This window comes from Sturnus vulgaris, unplaced genomic scaffold, assembly GCF_052056855.1.
Source record: "Sturnus vulgaris isolate bStuVul1 unplaced genomic scaffold, bStuVul1.hap1 Scaffold_84, whole genome shotgun sequence".
Classification (NCBI taxonomy): Eukaryota; Metazoa; Chordata; class Aves; order Passeriformes; family Sturnidae; genus Sturnus; species Sturnus vulgaris.
In genome coordinates, this window is record NW_028276728.1 from 1,419,876 (window position 1) to 1,442,191 (window position 22,316).

The window sequence follows — 22,316 nt, forward strand, 5'->3', positions numbered from 1 at the left end:
TGCAGCAGTGATGTCAATGTCAATCAGGCCCTTGAAGGGATGAAGGCTTCCTGAGGAGTTGGATGAGCTAGAGCAGAGCAGGAGCCCCAGCTTGACCAACTGCACCGTTCTTAACAGAAGGCCTGCACATCCCAGAGTAGAAGAGCACACGAGTCCCATGACCATCCCACAGCAGCAGCATCGAAGGGGCCGCAGCTGCGTGGGGTGCCCGTGGGACTTGTGACATCAAAGGGAGGGATGAGTGTTGGAGACAGAGGCAAGGAACTCATGAAACACAGGCAAAGAATGCCTTTGAAATACCTGTAGTGTGTCTGTCCTTGTTTGTGAAGTGACCATCCACAACCTGGAAGGGGGCGATGTTGTTTCTACAGTGTTTTTTCCCATTAACGTGTTTTAAAACACTCTTTATTGTGCTCCCCCGTGCCCCGTTTTTATTTCTGGCCACCTGCATCTCCAGTTGAGCTCTCACCACACCAGATTTCTCCCTACAGTGACAAGAAGCACCTGTGTATTCTTCTCGTGGCCTGGGTTCCACGGGGCACACAGCTTCCTTTTCCATCCCAGAGAAGATGCCTGTTCAGGCAAGGCAGCCTGGTGCCTCGCCTGCTCGGCTTCCAACAGCTGGGAATGGCCTGCCCCTGCGCCCGTAGGAGGTGATGTTTCAAAAGTCACCAGCCCTGATGGGCGCCAGCACATTCAAATACATTTTCCCCAGGGACCTTAGAGCCTGAAGTCTGCTCTCCTCATGGCCCGGGCTGAGGTTTTGCTGGCCCTGTTCCTCTTGTCAGAGGTGTGAACCTCGCTGCATTGGCTGTGGCCGTGGCCAGGACGGCCGCCAATGCCCACTTGGCTCAGGGCCCGGGGGGCTCAGCCGGCGGCTCGGCTCTAGGGGCCCTGAGCTGGTGAGTCCTGGGCTGAGGGGAGCTCCCCCCTTATTGCCAGGAGGCTCCCTGGGGAGGAAGAAGGCTCTGCCACGAGCCACGAGGCCTGGCCTGCATTTGCGTGCTGGCGATTTGAGGGAAAGAAAGAGCATGAGTTCATCAGGGCTCAAGGTGAAATGACGTTTTGGTGCTTCTGGCTCTTCTCCCAGTTTTGGTAGCAGAGCAACATCTTTGCCCCTGCCACGCCCTGGTCCTTGGAATGCACACAGAGCCCTCCCTTGTTTCACTTCAGGAGACGCCCAAGTGGGCGCCTGGGTTTGAAAGGACAGCTGTTGCTTCAGTGTTGCCTTTCTTGTCTTGTTAAAGGCCCTCCTAGCTGTGCTCCAGCCTGTGCTGGAAGACACAAAGTTACCATGCTGAAGGAAAGGCCTGGAAAGCTTGAAGAAGGCTGAAGGGAGCACCTGAGGGATTAGCCCTTTTCCCAAGAGCTTTCTTTAGCTGAAGCTGCTGACAAGGAGCAGACTTGACACTCCGCAATGGGTTTATATTTGTTTTAATTTTTGGGTCCTGCGTGGGACGTGGGAACTGGGTGCTGCAGGGGCTCCAGCAAGGCGTCAAAAACGCCCGCCCCACACCCAAGGGTGCCAGAAGATCTGCTCCAGCTCTGGCCTGTCCGCGGGGTGCTTGGACAAACACCAGCGGATCAGATGTTCGCACTCTGGGGAGAGAAGCCAGAAAGTGACGGTCACTTGCAGAAGGCTCCTGCCCAGCTGCGCCAGGGCCACGCCGGGCTGCGCGCTGCCATCTGCCAAAGCCTGCCTTCGTCAGGCCAGATACCAACCTCGGGAGAGCTGCAGCCCGAAGAAGAGCTGCCCCGACACGATGTGGCGGTTGTTCCTGAAGGGGAGGGTCCCGCACACCATTTCATACAGCAGCACACCCAGGGACCAGACGGTGGCTGAACGGCCCTGGTAGCAGCCAAGGCCGATCCACTCGGGTGGGCTGTACGCGCGTGTTCCTAGGGGAGACAGGCGGCGCTGTGCAGGCGCAGGCCGCTGCCTTCCAGAGCCTGGCGCCGGCCTCCTGGCTGAGGCAGCGGCTGCGCCGGCAGCCCTGACTTCCCCTGCAGGCCAGCCCACGTCCCCCAACCATCTGGCCAAAGCCAAGAAACCATTCTGCAAGGTGAAGAAGGCCAGCGGAGCAGCCCACACCCTTGTGGGCCAGGCAGGCCAAAGGGCCGGGGCCCAGCTTTTGCAGCCCCGCTCTGTGGGCAGGGCCAGCAGCTGGCTCCTGGGACACGTGGCATCCTTGCCACAGGGCAGCCGGTTGAAGGCCGCAGCCCGCTGCCCGGGAGGGAATGGGGCCGTGCAGTGCCTGGCACTGGCAGCAGGGCCCAGGCTGGGGGTTCACTGGCAAATTGTGTGTAGGCCCTCTCCTGGAGGAAGGTGCCACAACCAAAGTCAATGAGCTTCAGCTCGTAACGCTCCGGGTCCACCAGGAGGTTCCCTGGCTTGATGTCACGGTGCAGGACGCTGCAGGCGGTGCAGTGCCACACGGCCTCCAGCACCTGGTGGAAGAGCCAGCACACCACCTCCTCGCTCAGGAACCCCTGCTCCTGCAGGAACTGCAGGAGATTCTGCGATGCCTCGGGACGCTCCATCACCAGCAGGAAGCTGTCAGGCAGCTCAAACCAGTCAAGCAGCTGGATGATGGAGCGGTTGCCAGACCCCACCTTCTCCATCAACACGACCTCCAAGGGAACACGGGTGCCGTCGGGCTGTGAGGAGGAGACAATGCCTCCAGCAGGCCTGATGCTGCCCACTAGCTGCGCTGTCCCCTGGCTGGGATGCCCCAGTGCCCACCCCGGGCAGCCCCCCTGGTGCTTGGGCTTCCTGCCAAGCCCCAGGGGATGCTTGGGAGGTGCCCCTTGCCCGGCCCCACCACCGATCTCTGGCATCCCCAGGCCCGCAATGCCCAGACTCGTGCGCGGAGCCCACGCCCACCCCGCCCCGCTCAGCCTGCCATCCCCCACCTGCCACTGCCAGGGTCCCGGGCTTATCCCTGCCGGCCCCACCCCGCCCCGCCCTGCCCTGTCCCTCTGGACCCGCTCACACACCAGCTCGTCCCACTGCAGGATGCTCTCCCGGGCCACGCGTTTTATGGCCACCTGCAAACCATCGAGAGAGGGGGGATGAGATCAAACCCTGCCCCTCCCCACCCTGTCCCTCCTCTCACGCCCGGCCTTCGCAGCCACTCACCGGGCTCCCATCCGAGAGGCGCATGCCCGAGAAAACGGTGCCAAAACTGCCACGTCCCAGCTGCGGGGCCAGCTGGTACAGCTCCTGCAGCTGCTTCCTTTGCCCTGGTGCCAAGAGCGAGCCATCAGCCTCACGCCCAGGGCCCCCCCTCCAAATGTCCGCCAGGCAGGCGGGCTGGGCCAGCGAGGGCCACGCTGTTCTCACCTGCTTCCTGCTGCACGCCGGGCTGCGGCCACCGCGGGGCAGCCGTTGGGGTGGCGAGTGGCACAGCTGGGGCAGGGCAGGGCACAGAGGTGGCTGCAGGAGCCACGGTGCAGCGGGGCAGGGCAGCACTGTCGTTGTCCCTGGCGTCACGGGCTGCACTGTGATGTTGAGGACAGCCGGGGCTACAGCCCAAGGCATCACAGAGGGGGGTTCCAGGAGCAGCTGCAAAGCAGACAGGGCTTTTTGAAGCCTCTGAAGCCTTTGGCATGGGAGGCACTGGAAGCAGCCAGGGACTAGGCTGCTCTCAGGGGCCCTGGCCTGGCCTGGGCATGCCCCTCAAGAGCCCCGGGACAGCCTCAGACAGCTCCCAGGCACATCTTACCCGCTATTAGAGAGGCCTTTGTGGTGGTCGAAGGCTGTCTTGGGCCAGCTTCCTGGAGATGGAGGAACCCCCTTGGTGTCTCGAGGGTCGTCTCCACCTCCAGGCTCAGGCTATTGCCAGCTGGCAAAACTGGCCCAGCATCCTGGCAGCTGTGGGCCTACAGCTGCTGTCCTCGGGATGCTCGCTGCTCTGCCAGCTGCTCCTGTGAAGCCTCCCCTGGTTCGGGCTGGGCTCCCACTGGGACTTCTGGGCTTTCCCTGGTCCCGTCTATGGTCAGGGTTGTGCCTGTGTTCTTGACGCCCAGGGAGCTGGGAGACCTGTCCATGGGCTCTGCACTGTCCACAGGCAGAGAGGTCTCACTGCGCCTCTGCAAGGGATGGAGGCTGTCAGAGATTGCAGAGGCTCCTGGCAGGATGGAGGCTCTCTGATGGCCTGAGGTCCCCGCAAGGATGGCATGTGTCCACTGGTGTGCCATCCTTGCAAGGGTTGAGGCTCTCCCAGGGATGGAGAGAAGCCTCTTGGGGTGATGGAGGCTTTCTGAGGAGCTGGACGAGCCACAGCGGGGCAGGTGGCCTCGCTTCACCAGCTCCTCCAGTTCCTTCCACAGGGCCTGCCACATCCCACCGTAGAGTGGTGTATGTGTCCCTTCGCCATCCCAGAGCAACAGCATCAGATCCTGCAGCTCATGGGCCACGGCCACAAAGGGGCCTCAGCTGCAGGGGCTGCCCAGGGGGCTCGCGGGAGCCCATGGGCGCTTGCGAGGGGTCGCCCGAGGCCTGGATGACCCAGGAGCCACAGGGGTTCCTGGGTTCCTCCTTGAGCCTCTGGGCTGGACCATGGGGCACTTGCTCCTCTTTGGTCTCCTTGTCTGCCACCACCATGGTTGCCAGTGGCCAATGGCCCAGCAGACAGCCGCAGTGGCCAGCAGCAGGAGAAACGCAGTCATCGGCACGTTGCCATCACCCATGGCTCTGGCACGTCCCATCACGACTGCACTGGCAGCTGCGACTGCTGGCCTGTCTTATATAGTGCCAGCGTGGCGATGTCACAGTGCTGTGGCCAGCACATCACAGCCCTGCCTCACGCCAGCGCTCAGCCCCTTTGTGCCATCACAGCCCCACCCGCTGCAGGGATCCACAGAGCGGCTCATGGCTGAAGATGCACGTGGCCAGAGAAAGCCTGGAAGTGAGAAGCCTGGAAGTAAGAACGGGAGCTCAGCCCGTTGCGATGAATCGCTCCCTGGAGCCCGTGGCATGTGAGGAGGAGTGCTGGTGCCAGCAGTGTCCAGCCCACTGCTCCCAGGATGCTGCAGCATTCCCAACTGGAAACACCCACCACTCTGTGCCCAAGCAGATCCTCCAGAGACAAAAGGAGTTGAAGTTCCTCTGTTTCTGGGGAGCTCTCCTGAACCGGCTGTCAAAGGCAGGAAGAGATTTTTGTTAGCAGCTCACTGACATCTGCAGTGCCTCTGCTCTAAATAAATCAGGATTTGCCAAGGAGCGTTCATGGTGCTCCCACTGCTCTGGTTTTGACTGCCATACAGTTTCTTTCTTCTCATTAGCTGGCACGTGTTGCGTTTGCAAGGGAATGCTGTGGATCAAACACAGCGGGTGGTTTGCTTTCTGCTGAGCAGGGCTTGCCATCTTCAAGGACTTTGCAGTGTCCCTTGGTACGATGCAATGTTTTCCACTGGGAAGGCGATGCCTAGGAGAGGCTGCTGGGAACAGAGGCTGGACAGTGTTAAGGGAATCAAGGTGGTGTTTATTAAAAGGCCTTTGAAGGTTACACCTTGGGCAGTGTAAGAGCCCGGCCGTGGCTCTACCCAGGATGGACGCAAGGTGGAGGAGCGGCCACAGGTATTCACACTTTTCTAAGTTTAGGTCCATTTCCATTCTTGGGGTTCATTGTCCGATGACAGCTTCAGGTCATGAAGTTCCTTCCTCCCAGATTGCTTTCTTCAGTTCGCTGTTGTTTACACTCTTGGGCCTGAAGCTGCAGTGGTGTCCTTGGTTCTCAGGCTGGAAAAGGATTGTTTTGTCTGACTAAACTGTGAAGAGAACTTGATATGAAATTCAGAGTTACACACGAAGGCAGTACAGAACTTGCAAAATACAAAAGCTAAAACTTAAGGCATCAAAGGGTGGGATGAGTGTTGAAGACAGAGGCAAAAAAGGCATGAAACATCTGTACTGTGTCTCTGTCCTTGTTTGAGAAGTGACTATCTACATCCTGGAAGGGGACGATGTCATTCCTACAATGTTTTTTCCCATTAATGTGTTATAAAACACTCGTTATTGTGCCCCCCCCCCCCCCGTTTTTATTTCTAGCCACCTGCATCTCCATTTGAGCTTTTACCACACCAGATTTCTTCCTACAGTGACAAGAGGCATCTGTGTATTCTTCTCCTGGCCTGGATTCCACGGGGCACACTCCTTCCTTTTCCATGCTCTTTCCCAGAGAAGTTGTCTGTTCAGGCAAGGCAGCCTTCTGCCTCACCTGCTTGGCTTCCATCATCTGGAAATCGCCAAGAGGGAGCCATCAGCCTTGCACTCAGAGCCCCCTCTCAAGGAACCCACGAGTCAGGTGGCTTGGGCCACCACGGGCCATGTTGCTCTCACCTGCTTCCTGCTGCACACCAGGCAGCGGCCACGCCTGGCAGCCATCGCGCCGGCAAGTAGCACAGCTGGGGCAGGGCAATGCACAGAGGTGGCTGCAGGAGCCACAGTGCTGCAGAGCAGGGTGGCACCATGGCTGTCCCAAGTGTCATGGGCTGCACTCTGCTACTGAGAGCAGCCGAGGCTACAGCCCGAGTTCACACCCTGCTCACAGCCCCAGGGGTGTCCAGGGACACGAGTCCTTCCCTGGCACCCACACACACACACACACAGAGAGTTCATTGCAGCACGGGCAGGGGCTCCCTGGGCTCTGCTGCCACTGCCAGAGCCTGGCACGGAACTCAGCCCTGCGGGTGTCACCATGCCCTGCCCGAGGTGCCCCACGGCCGGAGGGATGGACACGGGGAGCTCTGGGCACAGGAGCTCATCCCAGCCCTGCATCCAGGGGTTCCCAGGGGATGTTACTCTCTGGGAACTCCAGAACAGCTGAAGGTCTTTGTGCTCACTGGGTTCATGTCCCCTCACACATACACAGGATGTTCAGGGCTGTGGAATGTCCCTGCACTGCAAACACAGACTCCTGACCCGGTCACTTGATGTCCCTCCAGAGAGGGAAGAACAACCTCTGTGCCCTGGGGTGAGAGGCCACTGCTGGGAGCGGCGCTGGCTTTACCAGGGCACTGCTGGGACAGCCCCACCCTGAACACTGCCACACTTGTGCTGGTCACTGCTGCTCTCCTCTCCAGGCTGCTGTGTTGGGAACATCCATGAGAGCAAACTGGGAAGGCGATTGAAGCTTTCAGGCCCTGCACTGGGGAGATGCCCTTGCATGATGGAAATGCTGTTGCAGAGCCCAGCTCTGTCCCTGCAGTGCCCACGGCCTGTCCCTGCCTGCAGTCCCTGGACAGTCACACAGCAGGACTGGGGCTGAGGTGAGAGAGCCCTGAGGCCTTAAACCAGCCCAGGGGCTCTGAAGGGGAGTGTGGAAGAGAAGGATGGGGAGGTTATGGAGCAGAAGCCCTGGGGCTGCCAGGCAGTGAGGAGCACTGGGGTTTTCTTTTCACCCCAGCTCTGCCCAGAGGTACCGACCCTGCAGCTCTAGAGAAGTCAGAGAGGAAAGATGTCAGGGGAGCATGGCAATACAGAGCTCTTTATTTGGTGTAAGCACATGGGTAGTATAGCTCCTGGCTTATACAGTCTCTGGGTTTGCTGGAAGGGCAAACACTGAATTAAAAATTGTACAGTCAAAGACTTCTGTGCAAACAAATTATCAACAGTGAAACAAATGTGTGAGCAGCAAAAAATACAGGACACAAAGTAAGCATGAATCTAACACAACAAGAGCTATGCAGAAGATGAACAGTTTATTGTTTCTGAGCAGCATTCATGATAATTTTCCTCAGGCCATCCTTGAGCTCCTGGTTCCTCAGGCTGTAGATGAGAGGGTTCAGGGCTGGAGGCACCACTGAGTATAGAACTGACACTGCCAGATCCAGGGATGGGGAGGAGATGGAGGGGGGCTTCAGGTAGGTAAATGTGCCAGTGCTGAGGAACAAGGAGACCACAGCCAGGTGAGGGAGGCAGGTGAAAAAGGCTTTGTGCTGTCCCTGCTCAGAGGGGATCCTCAGCACAGCCGTGAAGATGTGCACATAGGAGAAAACAATGAACACAGAACAGCCAAAATATAGAAAAGCAGTTAGCACAAGAAGCCCAAGTTCCCTGAGATAGGATTTGGAGCAGGAGAGCTTGAGGATGTGTGGGATTTCACAGAAGAACTGGCCCAGGGCATTGCCATGGCACAGGGGCAGGGAAAATGTATTGGCCGTGTGCAGCAGAGCAGTGAGAAAGCCACTGGCCCAGGCAGCTGCTGCCATGTGGGCACAAGCTCTGCTGCCCAGGAGGGTCCCGTAGTGCAGGGGTTTGCAGATGGACACGTAGCGGTCGTAGCACATGATGGTCAGGAGAGAAAACTCTGTGGAAAAGAAAAGGGTAAAGAAAAAGAGCTGTGTAGCACATCCTGCAAAGGTGATGATTCTGGTGTCCCAGAGGGAATTGTGCATGGCTTTGGGGACAGTGGTGCAGATGGAGCCCAGGTCAGTGAGGGCCAGGTTGAGCAGGAAGAAGAACATGGGGGTGTGCAGGTGGTGGCCGCAGGCTACGGCGCTGATGATGAGGCCGTTGGCCAGGAGGGCAGCCAGGGAGATGGCCAGGAAGAGGCAGAAGTGCAGGAGCTGCAGCTGCCGCGTGTCTGCCAATGGCAGCAGGAGGAAGTGGCTGATGGAGCTGCTGTTGGACATTTCTGCACTCTGGGCATGGTGGACTGTTGAAAGAAAACATTAACAATCCAGGATAGATTTCCTTGTGTCAAGTGCTGCTATTTTATTTCAAATTTACTCCAAATTTCCTCTCTTTCTTTCTGGAAATTTCACTCAAATCTTTTATCTTTAAGCCTGAAGTGTTGCTTTCTATGAAGGGGGGGAAATCCTCTTTCAGCATTGCTCTCAGCCTGAATACTGGGAAGCCTAGTGGGAAAGCAGGGCTCCCTGTGGCACAGGGGATAAAGATCTGCTGGTCACAAATAGGTGCCATTTGCTCATTATATCTGTCTCGATTTCAAGGTGATTGCAGTTTAAATGTGCTCAAACAACAAGTTGACTCATTGAAAGCTATAATTTCATCATTAATTTCTGTAAACTATTCTCTCTTTCCCTGTTCAGCCGGACATTGAGAGATATCCTGGGCTGGTCTGGCTCTCTGCTGCCTGCAGTTGTGCCTACTGGAAGCTCTTTCTCTCTATCCAAGCCTTGTCCCTGCCAATGCTCCCAGATCCCAGCCCAGCCCTGGGGGCTCAGCTCTGCCCTGCACACCCCTGCCAGCACAGGGCACTGCCCAGGGCCATCTCCCTGCCAGCAGGGCCTTAAGGGCAGCTCACACAAACTGAGATGCTGCAAGCCAAGGTGCTGCTGCTGCTGTCTGTAGGCACAGGAGGGTGAGGAGGCACTTTGTGAGGGAGATGGGAGGCAGATGTGCTGATGGCCAGTGGGACAGTGCAGGAGTGTCAGTGACACAGACACAGCTGACAGCCCCTTTGCCTTGCCTTGAGGAGAAAGCTGAGAGCAGCCCTGGCCATGCAGCACCATCTCCACAGCAGGAGGAATCTGCCCTGATGGGGGTGGCTCCTTGCACCTCCAACTTCTCCCCACAGTCCATGGGGAGCTGCCAGGCAGGCTGAGAGCTGTCCCTGGCAGGTGGCACATGGCCTGGGCTGGCCAAGAGCCCTGAGGGCTGCAGGAGCTGCTCTGCAGGACAGCCCTGGGCAGCCCTGGCTGCAGCCCCAGCTTCAGCCCCTGCAGCCGTCCCTGGCAGCAGGAGCCGTCCTGCCCTGTCCCTCTAACAGTGCCCAGGGCAGCCCCGCTCTGCAGCACATCCTCATCTTCCTCCTCCTCCTCCTCCTCCTCCTCCTCCTCTGTCTCAGAGAAACTGGGAGAGTCCTCCTGACACATTCTCCAGGCTGTGGGCTGTGCTGGCTCCAGGAGATCCCTCCAGGAGCACAGGGGACATTGCCCTGCACCCACACACTCACCATGTCCAGGGCTGTGAAGATGTTTCCCCAAGTGCAGTCTCAGCTCAATGTCTTCCCAGTCCTGATTGCCTTGAGCCTGTCTGTGCCTGGCTCCTGTCCCCTCAGTGCCTGCAGGCAGTGCCCTCAGCCCTGCTGGGCTGGGAGAGGAGCTGCTCCTCAGCAGAAATGTCTTTATGAAGCTCTTCTTGGTTGCCAGGAGCTTCCTCTCTGCCAGGAGCCCAGCCCAGCTCAGCACAAACACAGCACAAGGACTTTAATGACCCTCTCAGGGCTTTGGTGCTGAGTCCCTGAACATCAGTCCCTGAGAGGGAGATGAAGAAACTTCTCAAGAACTCAAAGTTATATTGAAACTCCCAAGTTCCTTGAAGTTTTAATGGATCCCATTGAGGGACACAACTCTGAAAGTGTGTCCAGGTTCCAGTTAGAGCAGAACAGTGGAGGCAGTGATGACAGGTGGGGACAAACAAGGGAAAGGTGTCTCTGATGCTGATTCCTGAAACACCTGGATGTGTTTCAGGAATGCAAAGGGCCAAGGACTGAGCCCCAGCCCCTGGCAAGGCAGATCCTGTCCCTCCCTCATTGCTCAGGGCTCTTCCCGGCCCACTGGGCTCTGGCCATGTGCAATGCCAAGGGCAGCACCATGGGGCGGCCCCTGCCAGGCTGCTGAGCAGGGACAAGGAGGCAATGAGGCCCCAGCACAGCAAGGCTCACTTGTCCCCTGCTGGCCTCAGGCCCAGGGCCAGCCTGCATGGCCCAAGTGCTGCAGGAGTTGGCTGTGTCAGGGCCTTTCAGCTGCTGCCCATCCCTGTGCCCTCTGCAGCCCAGGCTGTCCTACGGTGTCCATGCCCTGCGCCTCTGTCCCTGCAGGCTGTCGTCATCCCCCGGCTGCCCCACCTCGCTGGCCCCTTCCTTTGCTGACAGCTCTGCCTCCTGCCTGCCTCTGCCTGGGCACACAAAGCCTTGGCCTTCATGCCAAAAGGGGTAATTCAAGTTTTACTGTCCCTGTGAACTTTCACCAGAGGAACAAGGCATGCAGGGGCTGCTTTCCCTGCAGGGACTGCCAGAAGAGAAGAAGAAGACATCTGGCTCATGGGGGCAGTGACAGAAGAAACAAGGATTGAATTGGGTGCTTGGGGTGGGTTATATAGGAATGGGTAAATTGTAATACATGTGTAATGACTGAATATACGCCACACACTTATAGAATAATGTGTCCATGTAATGTTAGGAATTACCCACATTGGACCTCAGGCCTGAAAAAAATGATGTCCTTTTTAACATCAAATTAGTGTTAAGGAGTCTTATTCTGATATTTTGGAGATTTGGTGACAGCTGGGCCTCACAGAACCAAGGAGTGAAATATTCCACTATGGAACCTCAAGGAACAAAGGGGCCTTTTGACACTGTGGGAGCTCATGGAACCAAAATCCATTTTGACAGAATGGGACCACATGGAACTTATGGTCCACTGTGAAACAGCAGATCCAGGCAGACCATTGTGACACTGAGAAACCTCCTGGAACCAAAAGTCCATTGTGACAGAGAAAGGCCTCATGGAACCAAGGGGCCATTGTGACACTGCAGATCCAAGGAGGCCATGGTGAAACTGTGGAACCTCCTGCAACCATGGGTGCATTGTGACACTGTGGGGCCTCACAGAGACAAGGAGTCCAATGTGACACTGCAGGACCTCACAGAACCAAGGTGACCATGTTATAGCACAGAACCTCATGGAACAAAGGGTCCATGGTGACACTGCAGAATTATTGCTGAGAGTATGAAAGCTCATGGAACCAGAAGTTCATTGTGACCAAGGGGCCATTGTGACACTGTGGATCCAAGGAGACCATTGTGACACTGAGGAACCTCATGGAACCAAAGATCCATTGTTACACTGTGGGGACTCATGGAACCAAAGGTCCGTTGTGACATTGCAGGGCCTCATGGAACAATGGAGACTATTATGAAAACGAATCACAGAGGCAATGAAGTTGGGAAAGACATTTGAAATCATCACGTCCAACCTAGGACCTAACATCACTTCATCAACTAAACCATGGCTCAGTGTGCCATGTGCAGTCTGTTTTTAAATGCCACCAGAGACAGAGACTCCAGCACCTCCCTGGGCAGAAGATTCCAGTGCCAAATCACTCTCTGAGTGAAGAATTTTTCTCCTGATGTCAAACCTAAACTCCCCCTGGCTCATCTTCAGACTGTGTCCTCTCACTATGTCAGTGGTTGCCTGGGAGAAGAGACTGACCCCCACCTGACTCCAACCTCTGTTCAGGGAGTTGTAGAGAGTCCCACTGGAGACCATTGTAGCCATTGGGGCCATTGTAGCACAGCAAGGCCTCATGGAATCACGGGGACCACAGTGACAGTGTGGGGCTCCATGGGAAGAAGGGACCATTCTGACACTGTGGGACCAAGGAGATTTTTGTTGCAGTCCAGGGCATCATGGTACAAGGGAGACCATTTTTACAAACGTTTGAGGCTTTCTGAAAGCAAAGGGCTATTGTGGCATTTTGGGGCATTTTGGAAACAAGGAGACCCTAGTGACACTGTGGGGTCTCACAGAATCAATGGTCTGTTGTGACACTGCAGGGCCCTATGGAATCATGGAGACTATTGTGACACTACAGGGGATGCCTTGGAGTGGCTACCTAGAACAGAGGCTAGACAAGGTTAAGAGAATAAAGTGAGTATTTATTAAAGGCCTTCAATAGATTCACCTTGGGCAGTCAAAAGCCGCCCAGAGGCTACACCCAAGATGGATAGTGGTGATGAATTTTTCAGACAGATTTAAGTTTGGTTCATTTGGTATCAGAGGTTAATCCTCCAATTACAGCTTCAGGCAATGAAGCCATATTCCCTCAGTTTTCTCAGCCCTGAACTCACTTTTGTTGATATTTTTCAGAGCCTGAGACTGTAGGGTGTCCTTAAGTTTCAGGCCTAGAGGAATTGTTTTGTCTGACCAAAATGTGAAGACAGTTAACTAACATTTTGCATGGAGTTTAGAGTTATGCACTATTGAGTATAAGATTTGAAAAATAGAAAGGCTAAAATCTTAAGGCATCACAGGCCTCATTGAACCAAGGGGCCACTGTGACACTTTGTGGCCTCTTGGAACCAAGGAGACCCTTCTGACATTGTGAGTCCCCACGGAACCAAGGGTCCATTGGGATACTGTGACCCCAAGGAGACCCTTGTGACACTGCAAGGGATCATGGAAACAAGGGACCATTGTGACATTGTGCAGCCCCAGTGAAACAAGAGGCCAGTGTGACACAGCTGGGCCTCATGGAACCAAGGATCCAATATGACACAACCATGGTGACACTGCAGGGCCACATGGATCCAAGGGAACAGGTAGCAGGTCTGCTTGGCTTGGCCTGACTGGTCCAACTGCCCTTGGCATCTTGAGGGTCTCTTCTAATGTGCCCCTGAAACCCTGGCCTTTCCTTCACATGGAAAAGAACTGTCCTTCTCATCCAGGCACCCCTTGCCAAAATGAGATTTCCCCCTCCAAAAGTCTCAATATCTGTGATTGCTCCCAAACAAAAGTTGCCATTTCCAACATTCTGGCTGCCCTTGGCTTCCTTAGGGCTGGGTCTCACCGGTCTTCAAACACTGGGGCTCCATGCTTTCCTTCCTATGGAAAAGAACCATCCCTCCTGTACAGGTACCCATGGCGAAAATTGGTGCTTTTCCTCCAGAATTCCTATCTGCAAGGGTTTCTCCCAGACTGAAACTGCCAGGACAGTCATATCTGTCTGGCCTTTGCCTCTGGTGGCTGCAGTTCATGAGGCCATGAAACACTGGGGATTCATGGATTCCTTCCTGTGGAGACCATGGTGAAACTGTGGGGCCCCATGGAGAACCATGGAGACCATTGTGACACTGTGGGGCGTTCTGAAATGAAAGGGCCATTGTGACACTGTGGGGACAGCAGGGATCCAAGAGATTATTGTGACACTGTGGTGACCCAGTGGAACCACGGACATTATTGTGGCACTGCTGGGCTGTATGGAAGCAAGGGACCATTTTGACACTGTGGGATCTCATGGAACCAAGGACATCACTGTGGCCCTGCTGGGCCGCATGGTGCCAAGGGCCCAGTGTGAAGCAGCAGGGCTTTGTGGAACCAAGAGGCCATTGTTGCATTCCAGGGCCTGGTGCAGCCCAAGGGCCCTTGTGATCCTGCAGGGCACCGTGGATCCATGGAGACCATTGTGGCATTGCAAGGCCCCACGGAATCATGGAGACCATTGTGACACTGTGGGGAACCAAAGGGCCATTGTGACCATGCAGGGCCTCATGGCAGCAAGGGACCATTGTGACACTTCAGAAGCAAGGAGAGCATTGTGGAAGTCTGAAGCCCCATGGAATTAAGGCGAGAGCTCAGGAGATAAAACCCACTCGTGTCAGCTGAGCTGTGTGACTCTGCAGGGCCAGGACGTTCCAGCAGGTGTGTGCTGCTGTGCCAGTCCCCTGGCAGGAATCTCAGACAGGCAGGTGCAGCACTGAGGAGCTTGGTCTGTGGCCTTGGTGGCATGGCCAGTGTGAGAAGGTGCCCCAGGGCTTTGAGCATCCCTCCAGCCTCTTCCATCAGCCACTTCCAGACCTGGGCTCTCACCCCAGTGTCTTGGTCTATTTGTTCTGTGCTTATCTCCTTCCTCCTGCCCATTTCAGCACTGCTCTAGGGGCAGCATCAGCCCTGCCCGTGCTCCCTCCTCACCCAGCCCTTGGCAGAGCCCAGAGCAGGGCTCTCTGTGATCCCTGGCACAGGATGTGGGTGCTGGGACTGGACACTGAGGTGTGGAGTGGACACTCTGGTGGGGAACATTTGCCCACCCAAAACACTCCCTGTGCTGTGCCGTGTCTGATGAGGGGATGTGGGGCCTGTGCTGGCCAGGGGGGCTGTGCTGCCTCAGGGACAAATGACAGGCATGAGCCACAGCACAACGACCAGGAGGTGGAAGTGAGGACAAGCTACAGAGGAGGAATTCAGAAATCTGCCCTGAGCGTGTGTTCATGTGTTCAGGAAAGGCAAAGCCCAGCTGGAGCTGATGGAGGCTGCAGGCAACACCCAGAGCAAACTCAATTCATGGCTGTGTTAGAATTCAGAATGCAAGGGTCTGTAAGGCAAAGCTTAGAATTAAACACAGTTAGGTAGAGATAGCTTTAGCTTTGGAATTTAAGATCTAGAAGAAATCAAGGTACTTACAAAGGGAACAAGAATTTTAGAGTGCAGCAATGTAAGTTTGTCTGTCAGGATATAATTGGCTAAGAAAGTTCACTCTGTATTATGGGTCAGTAAGGCGAAATATCTTAGTATTGAATTAGAAACCTAAATATCTCTGTTAACAGTGTTTTATTGGTTAATAAATCCTGAACAGACCTTGTAGCCATAAGTCTTCAGACTTCTAAGCCATGCTGTGAACATCTGTAAGACAAACTTACCCTTTCTACCTGGATAGAAAATAAAACAAATAAATCACACATTCTAAAGCAACTCAGAAGTCCTGTCTCTCTGTTTCATTCAGAAAAGAAAAAATCCCCACCAAAAATTGTAACATAAAAATAATAAGCCCACACTTTAAAAACATGTCATAAAAAAAATAAACCCACCTTTTAGAAATATAATGTAAATACAGTAAACCCGCACCTGGGGACACCTTCTCAGTCATGTCCCTCAGGGGGACCCTTTAGAACTTCAGGAAACATTGGACTCTGAATCTGACTTTGAATTCTTGAGACGTTTCTTTTCCTCCTTTACCCTATTTTTGCCTACCTGATATCATTGTCATCAATTTTCTGCTCTAATTCAACCCTTGGGAGACTTTCTCCTTCATATTTATCAGCGGGACTCACTAAAAGGAAGAGAAACTTTGGAGTTTGGATCTAACTTTGAATTCTTGAGAGGTTTCTTCAGCTCCCTCTCAGGGACTGATGTTCAGGGACTCAGCCCCAACCCCGAGAGGGTCATTAAAGTCCTTGTGCTGTGTCTGTGCTGCTGAGCTGGGCTGGGCTCCTGGCAAGGGCAGCACTGCAGAGAGAGCCAATATTTCCAAAATATTATTTGGAGCTCCTTGGCAGCACCAAATGCACCACGGGGCTCACTGGGATCAAGCAAGTCCTGACAAACAATGGTTCTGCAATGATTTCCCTCTGGTCCAGTGCAGTTCATTAGGAAGGTTTTCAACACCAGATATGGAGAAATATTTGAAAGAGCTTCTTAAAAATATCCATTCCTATTTTCAAGGGTGTATTTTATTACTGTTCTCTTTAGAGCAGAGGTGATTGCAGCATTCTGTGATTGATGTTGATCCAGGGTCTCTCCTCAGAAGGTCTGGCAAAGAGGAGTTTTGTATTTTTGGGGTTTTTTTAAAGCAATCTAAAACTCCTAATGTTCCCCACTGCAAACAGACACACTCCTCAGGTGTGTGCCAGCCCAAGGTTCCACCAAAACCACTGCAGAGCTGCCCTGGGCCAGCTGTGAGGGTGGATGTTGGGGGTACACAGAGACACACTGAGGACATTCCAGGATGTACTGGGAGTGATACTGGGCCATACTGGGGCAAACTGGGGATAATGTGAGTAATACTTGGACAAACTAGGGACACTGGGAACACTGTGGAGAAGACTGGCAGACACTGGCACATACTGTGGATGACACTGGGGGGAACTGGAAGGGACTGGGCATGAACTAAGGTGTACTGGGAGAGACTGGAGAGTACTGGTAGGGCCTCGAGGGGCAGTGGGAATGGACTGGGCTGTGTTAGGGATGAACTGGGCTGTACAGGAAGGGCCTGGTGGTGCACTGGGATTCTCCTGGGCTGTACTGGGGATGAACTGGGCTGTACTGGGAGGGCTTGAATGGTCTGTTCCTGCCTACGCCACCTCCCATTTGTCGAGGCTCCCGCCCATCATCGCCCACAGCCAATCAGCTCCAGAGATCGTGGCATCATGGGCGGTGCCTAGACTCGACGCCATCTTTTCTTTTTGCCTATAACTCCCATCATGCCTCACACACCAGTTGAGCCCCATTGGAGCCGGGAGTAAAACACCCATCATGCACCGCGCTCCCCAGCACCCCGGTATCTGCCCCCGACATGTCCCGTAAGTGTCCCCCAGAGCCTCCAGGATTCCTAAGGTCCCCCTCAGCGCCCATTCGGGACCACCCCAAAAGCATCCCCAGATCCTATGGAAGCTCCCAACCCCACAGATTCCTGTTACAGTCACTTCTGGGAGTTCAACTTCTGTCATTCCCTGCGTCCCCCAGAGTCCCTCAGAACACAGGTCTGTGCCTAAAACTCCTGCCCTTCCCTGCGCCCTAAAGAGCCCAGTTAGAGCTTCCCAAGCTCCCCCCAAGTGCTCCCGAACCGTTCACGTTCCCTCCTAAGCACCTCAAGTTGTGACTGGGACACAAAAGTGTCCCCCAGGTGCCTTCCCGGACCCCCAAACATCCACTTCCAGGACTACAGCTCCCATCATGCTCTGCGGTTCCCATAGAGTGCTATTGCAGCTGTGACTTCATCTCCCATCATGCACCGCGCCCCACCGAGAGACATTGTAGCTGCACCTACAACTCCCATGATGCTCCGCGGCCCTATTGAACCGTGTTATACCTGTGCCTACAACTCCCATCATCCCCTGCGCCCCAGAGAGCCCCATTCGAGCCCCCCAAGTGCCCGCCCAGACCCCAAATGGCCCCAGATTCCCCTCCCTGACCCCCAAGTGCCCCCCTGGACCCCCAAGAGCTCCCCCGGACCCTGGAGTTTCTGTCAGAATCCTTAAGTGACCACCTGGCTACCTGAAGTGTCCTCCAGACCCTCAAGTTCTCTCTAAATTCCCTCCCCGGACCCAAAACTTCCTGAAATATAACCCAGAACATATCTTCATGGGCCCCAAAGTGGCCCTGTTTTATCCTGTCTGTGAAAATGATTAAAAAGATGAGAAAGGGATTAAAATAGGACTAATTTTCATAAACAGGGAGAAATCAATGGGCAATAGTGACCAATTAATTAATGAAGTGAATTGTGTTACTTAGAATGAATGACCATTAATTTTTCTGATTGTTAAAAATGCATAGATTTTTTCATATAAATAGAAAAATTAGATATAAAAAAGTAATAATAGTATTACAAAAGTAAAAGCATAATTATACTTTTATGACTTAATTAAATTACAATATTAATAATAAATTTATAGAGGGGTTTTTATGTTTTAGGATGGCAGTCCCAGCTAGGCAATGTCAGACATGGTGAGGCTGGGGGTGAGGAGCAGCTTGTCCAAACAGGGTTGGCCTGCAAGGGGCTCATTCTTCTGCAAGCCCAGACCTCCTAAGGAGACATTCAGCACCAAGATCACTTAAGGAATGCTTCAGTCAGCCCTTCTCTGAACTGAAAAATAAAAATAATATGCCCTTGATTAAAACCAAAATTCCTTCTCTTCTCACTGGCAAGGAAAGCTCTGTCTCCTGCTGTTCACAAACAGAGAAGGGCTGCAGGGACATGTGGTGCTCAGAAGCTGTTTGGGGTACAGTGACCATGGAATAATGCAGTTTTTTAATATTCTGTGAAAGAAGGAGGGTCATCAACAAAACATCTACACTGGACCTACAGAGAGCAGACTTTGGCCTATTCAGAATGCAGATTTGGGGATAATTTAATTGTTGGGGGTTTTTTTAAGGGGAACAGCTCTTAAAGGATCCAGAAAGAATGGAGACACTTCAAGAAAGGAATATTGAAGGAGCAGAAGCAGCCTGTCCCTCACTTTCCTCACAGAGGAAAGTGAGCTAGAGAGGAAAATAACTGGCCTGGCTAGGCAGGGAGATTTTACCAGGAAGTCATGGAGAAAATAAGGTGCATTACCTTTGGACAGAGGGGCAGTCAACTCAGGAAACATTTAGAGAAGTTGTTAGGTCATGCAGAAAGAAAATCAGAGGTGAAAGCTCAAATGAGGAGTTATCCTGGCTGCTTCAGTGAAGGATAACAAAAATGATTTTATAAATGCATTAATGGCAAAAGGAGAACCACAGAAAATCTCCATTCCTTTTTTGGGGGGGATGTTGTTACCAAAGATGAGGAAAAGGCTGAAGTATTCAACCCCTTCTTTGCCTCAGTTTTCAACAATAAGCCAGGTTGTCCTCAGGACAAGTGTTCTCCTGAGCTGGTAGATGGGGACAGGGAGCAGAACAGACCCCTGGAATCCAGGGGGAAGCAGCTGGGGACCTGCTGAGCCACTCAGATGCTCACAGGTGTCTCTGGGACCAGATGGGATCCATCCCAGGGGGATGAGGAGCTGCTGGATGAGCTGCCCAAGGTGCTCTCCATCATTTCTCATCAGTGCTGGCTCAGCAGGGAGGTGCCAGAGGACTGGAGGTGCCAATGTGAGCCCATGCCCAAGAAGGGCTGGAAGGAGGATGTGGGGAACTGCAGGCCTGTCAGCCTGACCTGGGTGCCTGGTGAGGTGATGGAACAGATCACCTTGAGTGCCATCACAGGGCACCTACAGGATGGCTGAGGGATCAGAGCCAGCCAGCGTGGATTTCAATATCTGCATTGATGATCTGGATGAGGGCATGGAGTGCAGCTTCAGGAAATGTGCAGATGGCACCAAGCTGGGTGTGAGTGTGGATGTGCTGGAGGGTAGGAGGGCTCTGCAGAGGGACCTGGACAGGCTGGATCCAGGGCCCAAATCCAACAAGGTGAGGTTTAACAAGACCAAGTGCTGGGTCCTGCACTTTGGCCACAACAACCCCTGCAGTGCTCCAGGCTGGGCACAGAGTGGCTGGACAGCAGCCAGGCAGAAAGGGACCTGGGGACACTGATGGACAGCAGGCTGGACATGAGCCAGCAGTGTGCCCAGGTGGCCAAGAAGGCCAATGGCAGCTGGCCTGGATCAGGAATGGTGTGGCCAGCAGGAGCAGGGCAGTGATTCTTCCCCTGTGCTCAGCACTGGTTTGGCAGCACCTCGAGTGCTGTGTCCAGTTCTGGACCCCCAAATTAGGAAGGACATGGAGGGGCTGGAGTGAGTCCAGAGAAGGGCAACAAGGCTGGTGAGGGGTCTGGAACACAAGTCCTGTGAGGAGCAGCTGGGGGAGCTGGGGATGTTTATCCTGGAGAAGAGGAGGCTCAGGGAGACAAGGAGGTGTCAGGACACAGGTTGGACTTGATGATCTCCAAGGTCTTTTCCAGCCTGGCTGATTCTGTGATTCCCTGAAACCACCCCTGGAGCAGGTGCAGGATGAGCCCTGGGCCTCCTCTTCAGCAGGTCCAGCAGTCCAGGTCCCTCAGCTTCTCCACACAGCCCCAAAGCCCATCCTGTCAGTCCTGCAGAGCCTCTCCAGCCCCTCCTCATTGCCCACAACAGGGAGCCCCACACCCAGACACAGCAGCCCAGATGTGCCCCCCTGGCCTGTGGTGCCTCTGGCAAGGGAGCAGCACGAGGCACTGCAGGACCCTGCAGACAATTCCTGCAGCACTTGGAGGATGATCCTGCTCCCCAAGGGACGTTCCCATGGTGCCAGCTCAGGAACTGAAATGGGGAGTGGGCCAGAGAGGAAAGGGCAAACAGGGAGGAGCTGTTTGTAGAGAAGGGAACAGGGGTGGGCAAGAGCAAGAAATGTGGATCAGGAAAGAGGAAAGAAAGCAAAGGTGAAGAGGAACTGGTCAGGGCAGTTGAAGGCATATACAGCAATAAGGCAGATAGGCAGAATAAAAACGACAATATAAGAATAAATAAAAAGTAGAAGTAGAAGAACAACTAGAGGAACAAGAAGAAGCACATAAGAAGAAATAGTGATAATAAGAAGAAAATTAATAATAATAGGAAGAAGGATTATAGAAATACTATGATGAAGAAATAGTGGTAGTAGTAAAAATAATAATTTTAAGCATCGATAGAAGAATAATATAGAGAATAAGAAGAATAAGAAGTAGAAGAAGAGGAGGAGGAGGAATACGAAGAAATAGAACTAGGAGGAAATAATTATAATAAATATAATAAAGTAATGATGATAATACTAATTTCTATTAATGTTATCAAGTTAAAATACACATCCACACATCTTCTAGAGTCGCAGTATAGTCTGGCTTCAGAAGGACCTCAAAAATCCACTCCTGAATAAAGAGGCTGAGACCAGCCCAGCCCACCCCTCCTTCACCTGACTGCAGCTTTGGCCTGGGACTTGAGCTGCCAAACAGCACCTGAGGTACCATAAAGGTGACACCACTGATCAATTCTCTCTGCTCTAGGGACAAGGACACAGCACTGAGGCAGGAGAATGTATCCCAAGAAAGCCAAAGCCAGCAGCTGTGCTGAAAATCAGCTTGGGCCAGGCTGGGGCTGGGGGAGGCCGTAGCCCACAGGCTCATCTGCTGAGGCCACCTTTGCACACACTGCCCACAGCCAGCCAGGGAGGACGAGAGTTCTGGGGCTGTGGGGGAACCTCTGCTCACAGGCACTCAACACCCATCCTCCCTCACACAAACTGGCTCCGCTGGAAAATGCCCAGCCCGGGAAGGCCACATCCACGGCACATGGCCGTGAGGGACACCTGAGGAGGGGCCAGAATCCATCCCAGAGCCCCAAAGCGCTGCCCAGACTCACTGCTGAGGCCTTGCAGCAGAGCACTGCTCCTGATGCAAAGGGATGCAGCAGAGCCAGAGGCTGCTGCCAGAGCCTGTGTCAGACTTGTCCCTGCCAGGGGAGGAACCTGGGCCTTCCCCCCTGGCCCAAGAGTGTATGGACCCCCAGAACTCCGTGTTTGTGGGGCACCCTGAGCACCAAGAAGACAGAGATGTAGAGCATCCACACTATGCCACTGGGATCCATCTCCAAGGGATCTGGGGATGGTCTCCATCAGGGAGCAGAATTCCATTGGGATCCACAGAGTGCTGAGGTTTTCTACTTCATCTGGCTCTGTCACTCTCTTTCTCTCCCCCCACCTCTATTCCATTTTGGTTTTTCTCTCTCTGTCATTGTTTCTGCCTCTCATTTGCTCGTCAGTAAAACCCATCCTATTGACTTTGGCACATGGTCTCATTTGCACCCTAACTGAGGCAGAGCCATTTCTGATCATTTCAATCAGTGGATCAGAACAAGGGGCTGGAAGCCCTCCAGTCTGGCTGCTGCTCCATGCCACTTCCAGGGCCTTGGGCTGCTGAAGGGCTGCTGGGCTGGGCCCTTTGTGACACAGGGGTGTTCTATCGGGTTCCTGGGTGATGAGGGACATTCTGTTGTCCTGGTGACATGGCACAGCCCCAACCTGCAGGGCTATAGAAGGGGCCCAGGGCCCTGCACTGCCCAGTGCCAGGAGTGCCACTCACTCAGGAGGAAGCAGCTCCCGGGATCTCTGTGTGCCAGACGTTCTGCACTGCACATGGA

The 22,316-nt window shown here is 54.0% G+C and overlaps 2 protein-coding genes across 2 annotated transcripts; both read right to left on the reverse strand.

The window, feature by feature from the left end:
• Positions 1-1,495: 1,495 nt before the first annotated feature.
• Positions 1,496-4,344, reverse strand: LOC148217447 (serine/threonine-protein kinase pim-1-like). Its single transcript, XM_088158634.1, has 6 exons — positions 3,887-4,344; positions 3,140-3,602; positions 2,998-3,048; positions 2,292-2,658; positions 1,723-1,899; positions 1,496-1,599 (listed from the first exon to the last, which is right to left on the reverse strand). Exons 1-6 carry the CDS (start codon positions 4,342-4,344, stop codon positions 1,496-1,498), a joined length of 1,620 nt encoding a protein of 539 aa, XP_088014760.1.
• Positions 4,345-7,704: 3,360 nt separating this feature from the next.
• LOC148217448 (olfactory receptor 14J1-like) lies at positions 7,705-13,613 on the reverse strand. The gene is made up of 2 exons (XM_088158635.1): positions 13,610-13,613; positions 7,705-8,312 (listed from the first exon to the last, which is right to left on the reverse strand). The coding sequence occupies exons 1-2, from the start codon at positions 13,611-13,613 to the stop codon at positions 7,705-7,707; spliced, it is 612 nt and encodes a 203-aa protein (XP_088014761.1).
• Between the last annotated feature and the right edge of the window lie 8,703 nt (positions 13,614-22,316).

Bases quoted from the DNA above. Each gene is read 5' to 3' on its own strand.
- LOC148217447 (XM_088158634.1), bottom strand. From the start codon at position 4,344: ATGTGGCAGGCCCTGTGGAAGGAACTGGAGGAGCTGGTGAAGCGAGGC. The intron at 3,603-3,886 runs GTAGGCCCACAG...CCCATGCCAAAG, and splicing joins GCATCCCGAGGACAGCAGCT to GCTTCAGAGGCTTCAAAAAG. The intron at 3,049-3,139 runs GTGAGTGGCTGC...GATGGTTTGCAG, and splicing joins GCCTCTCGGATGGGAGCCCG to GTGGCCATAAAACGCGTGGC.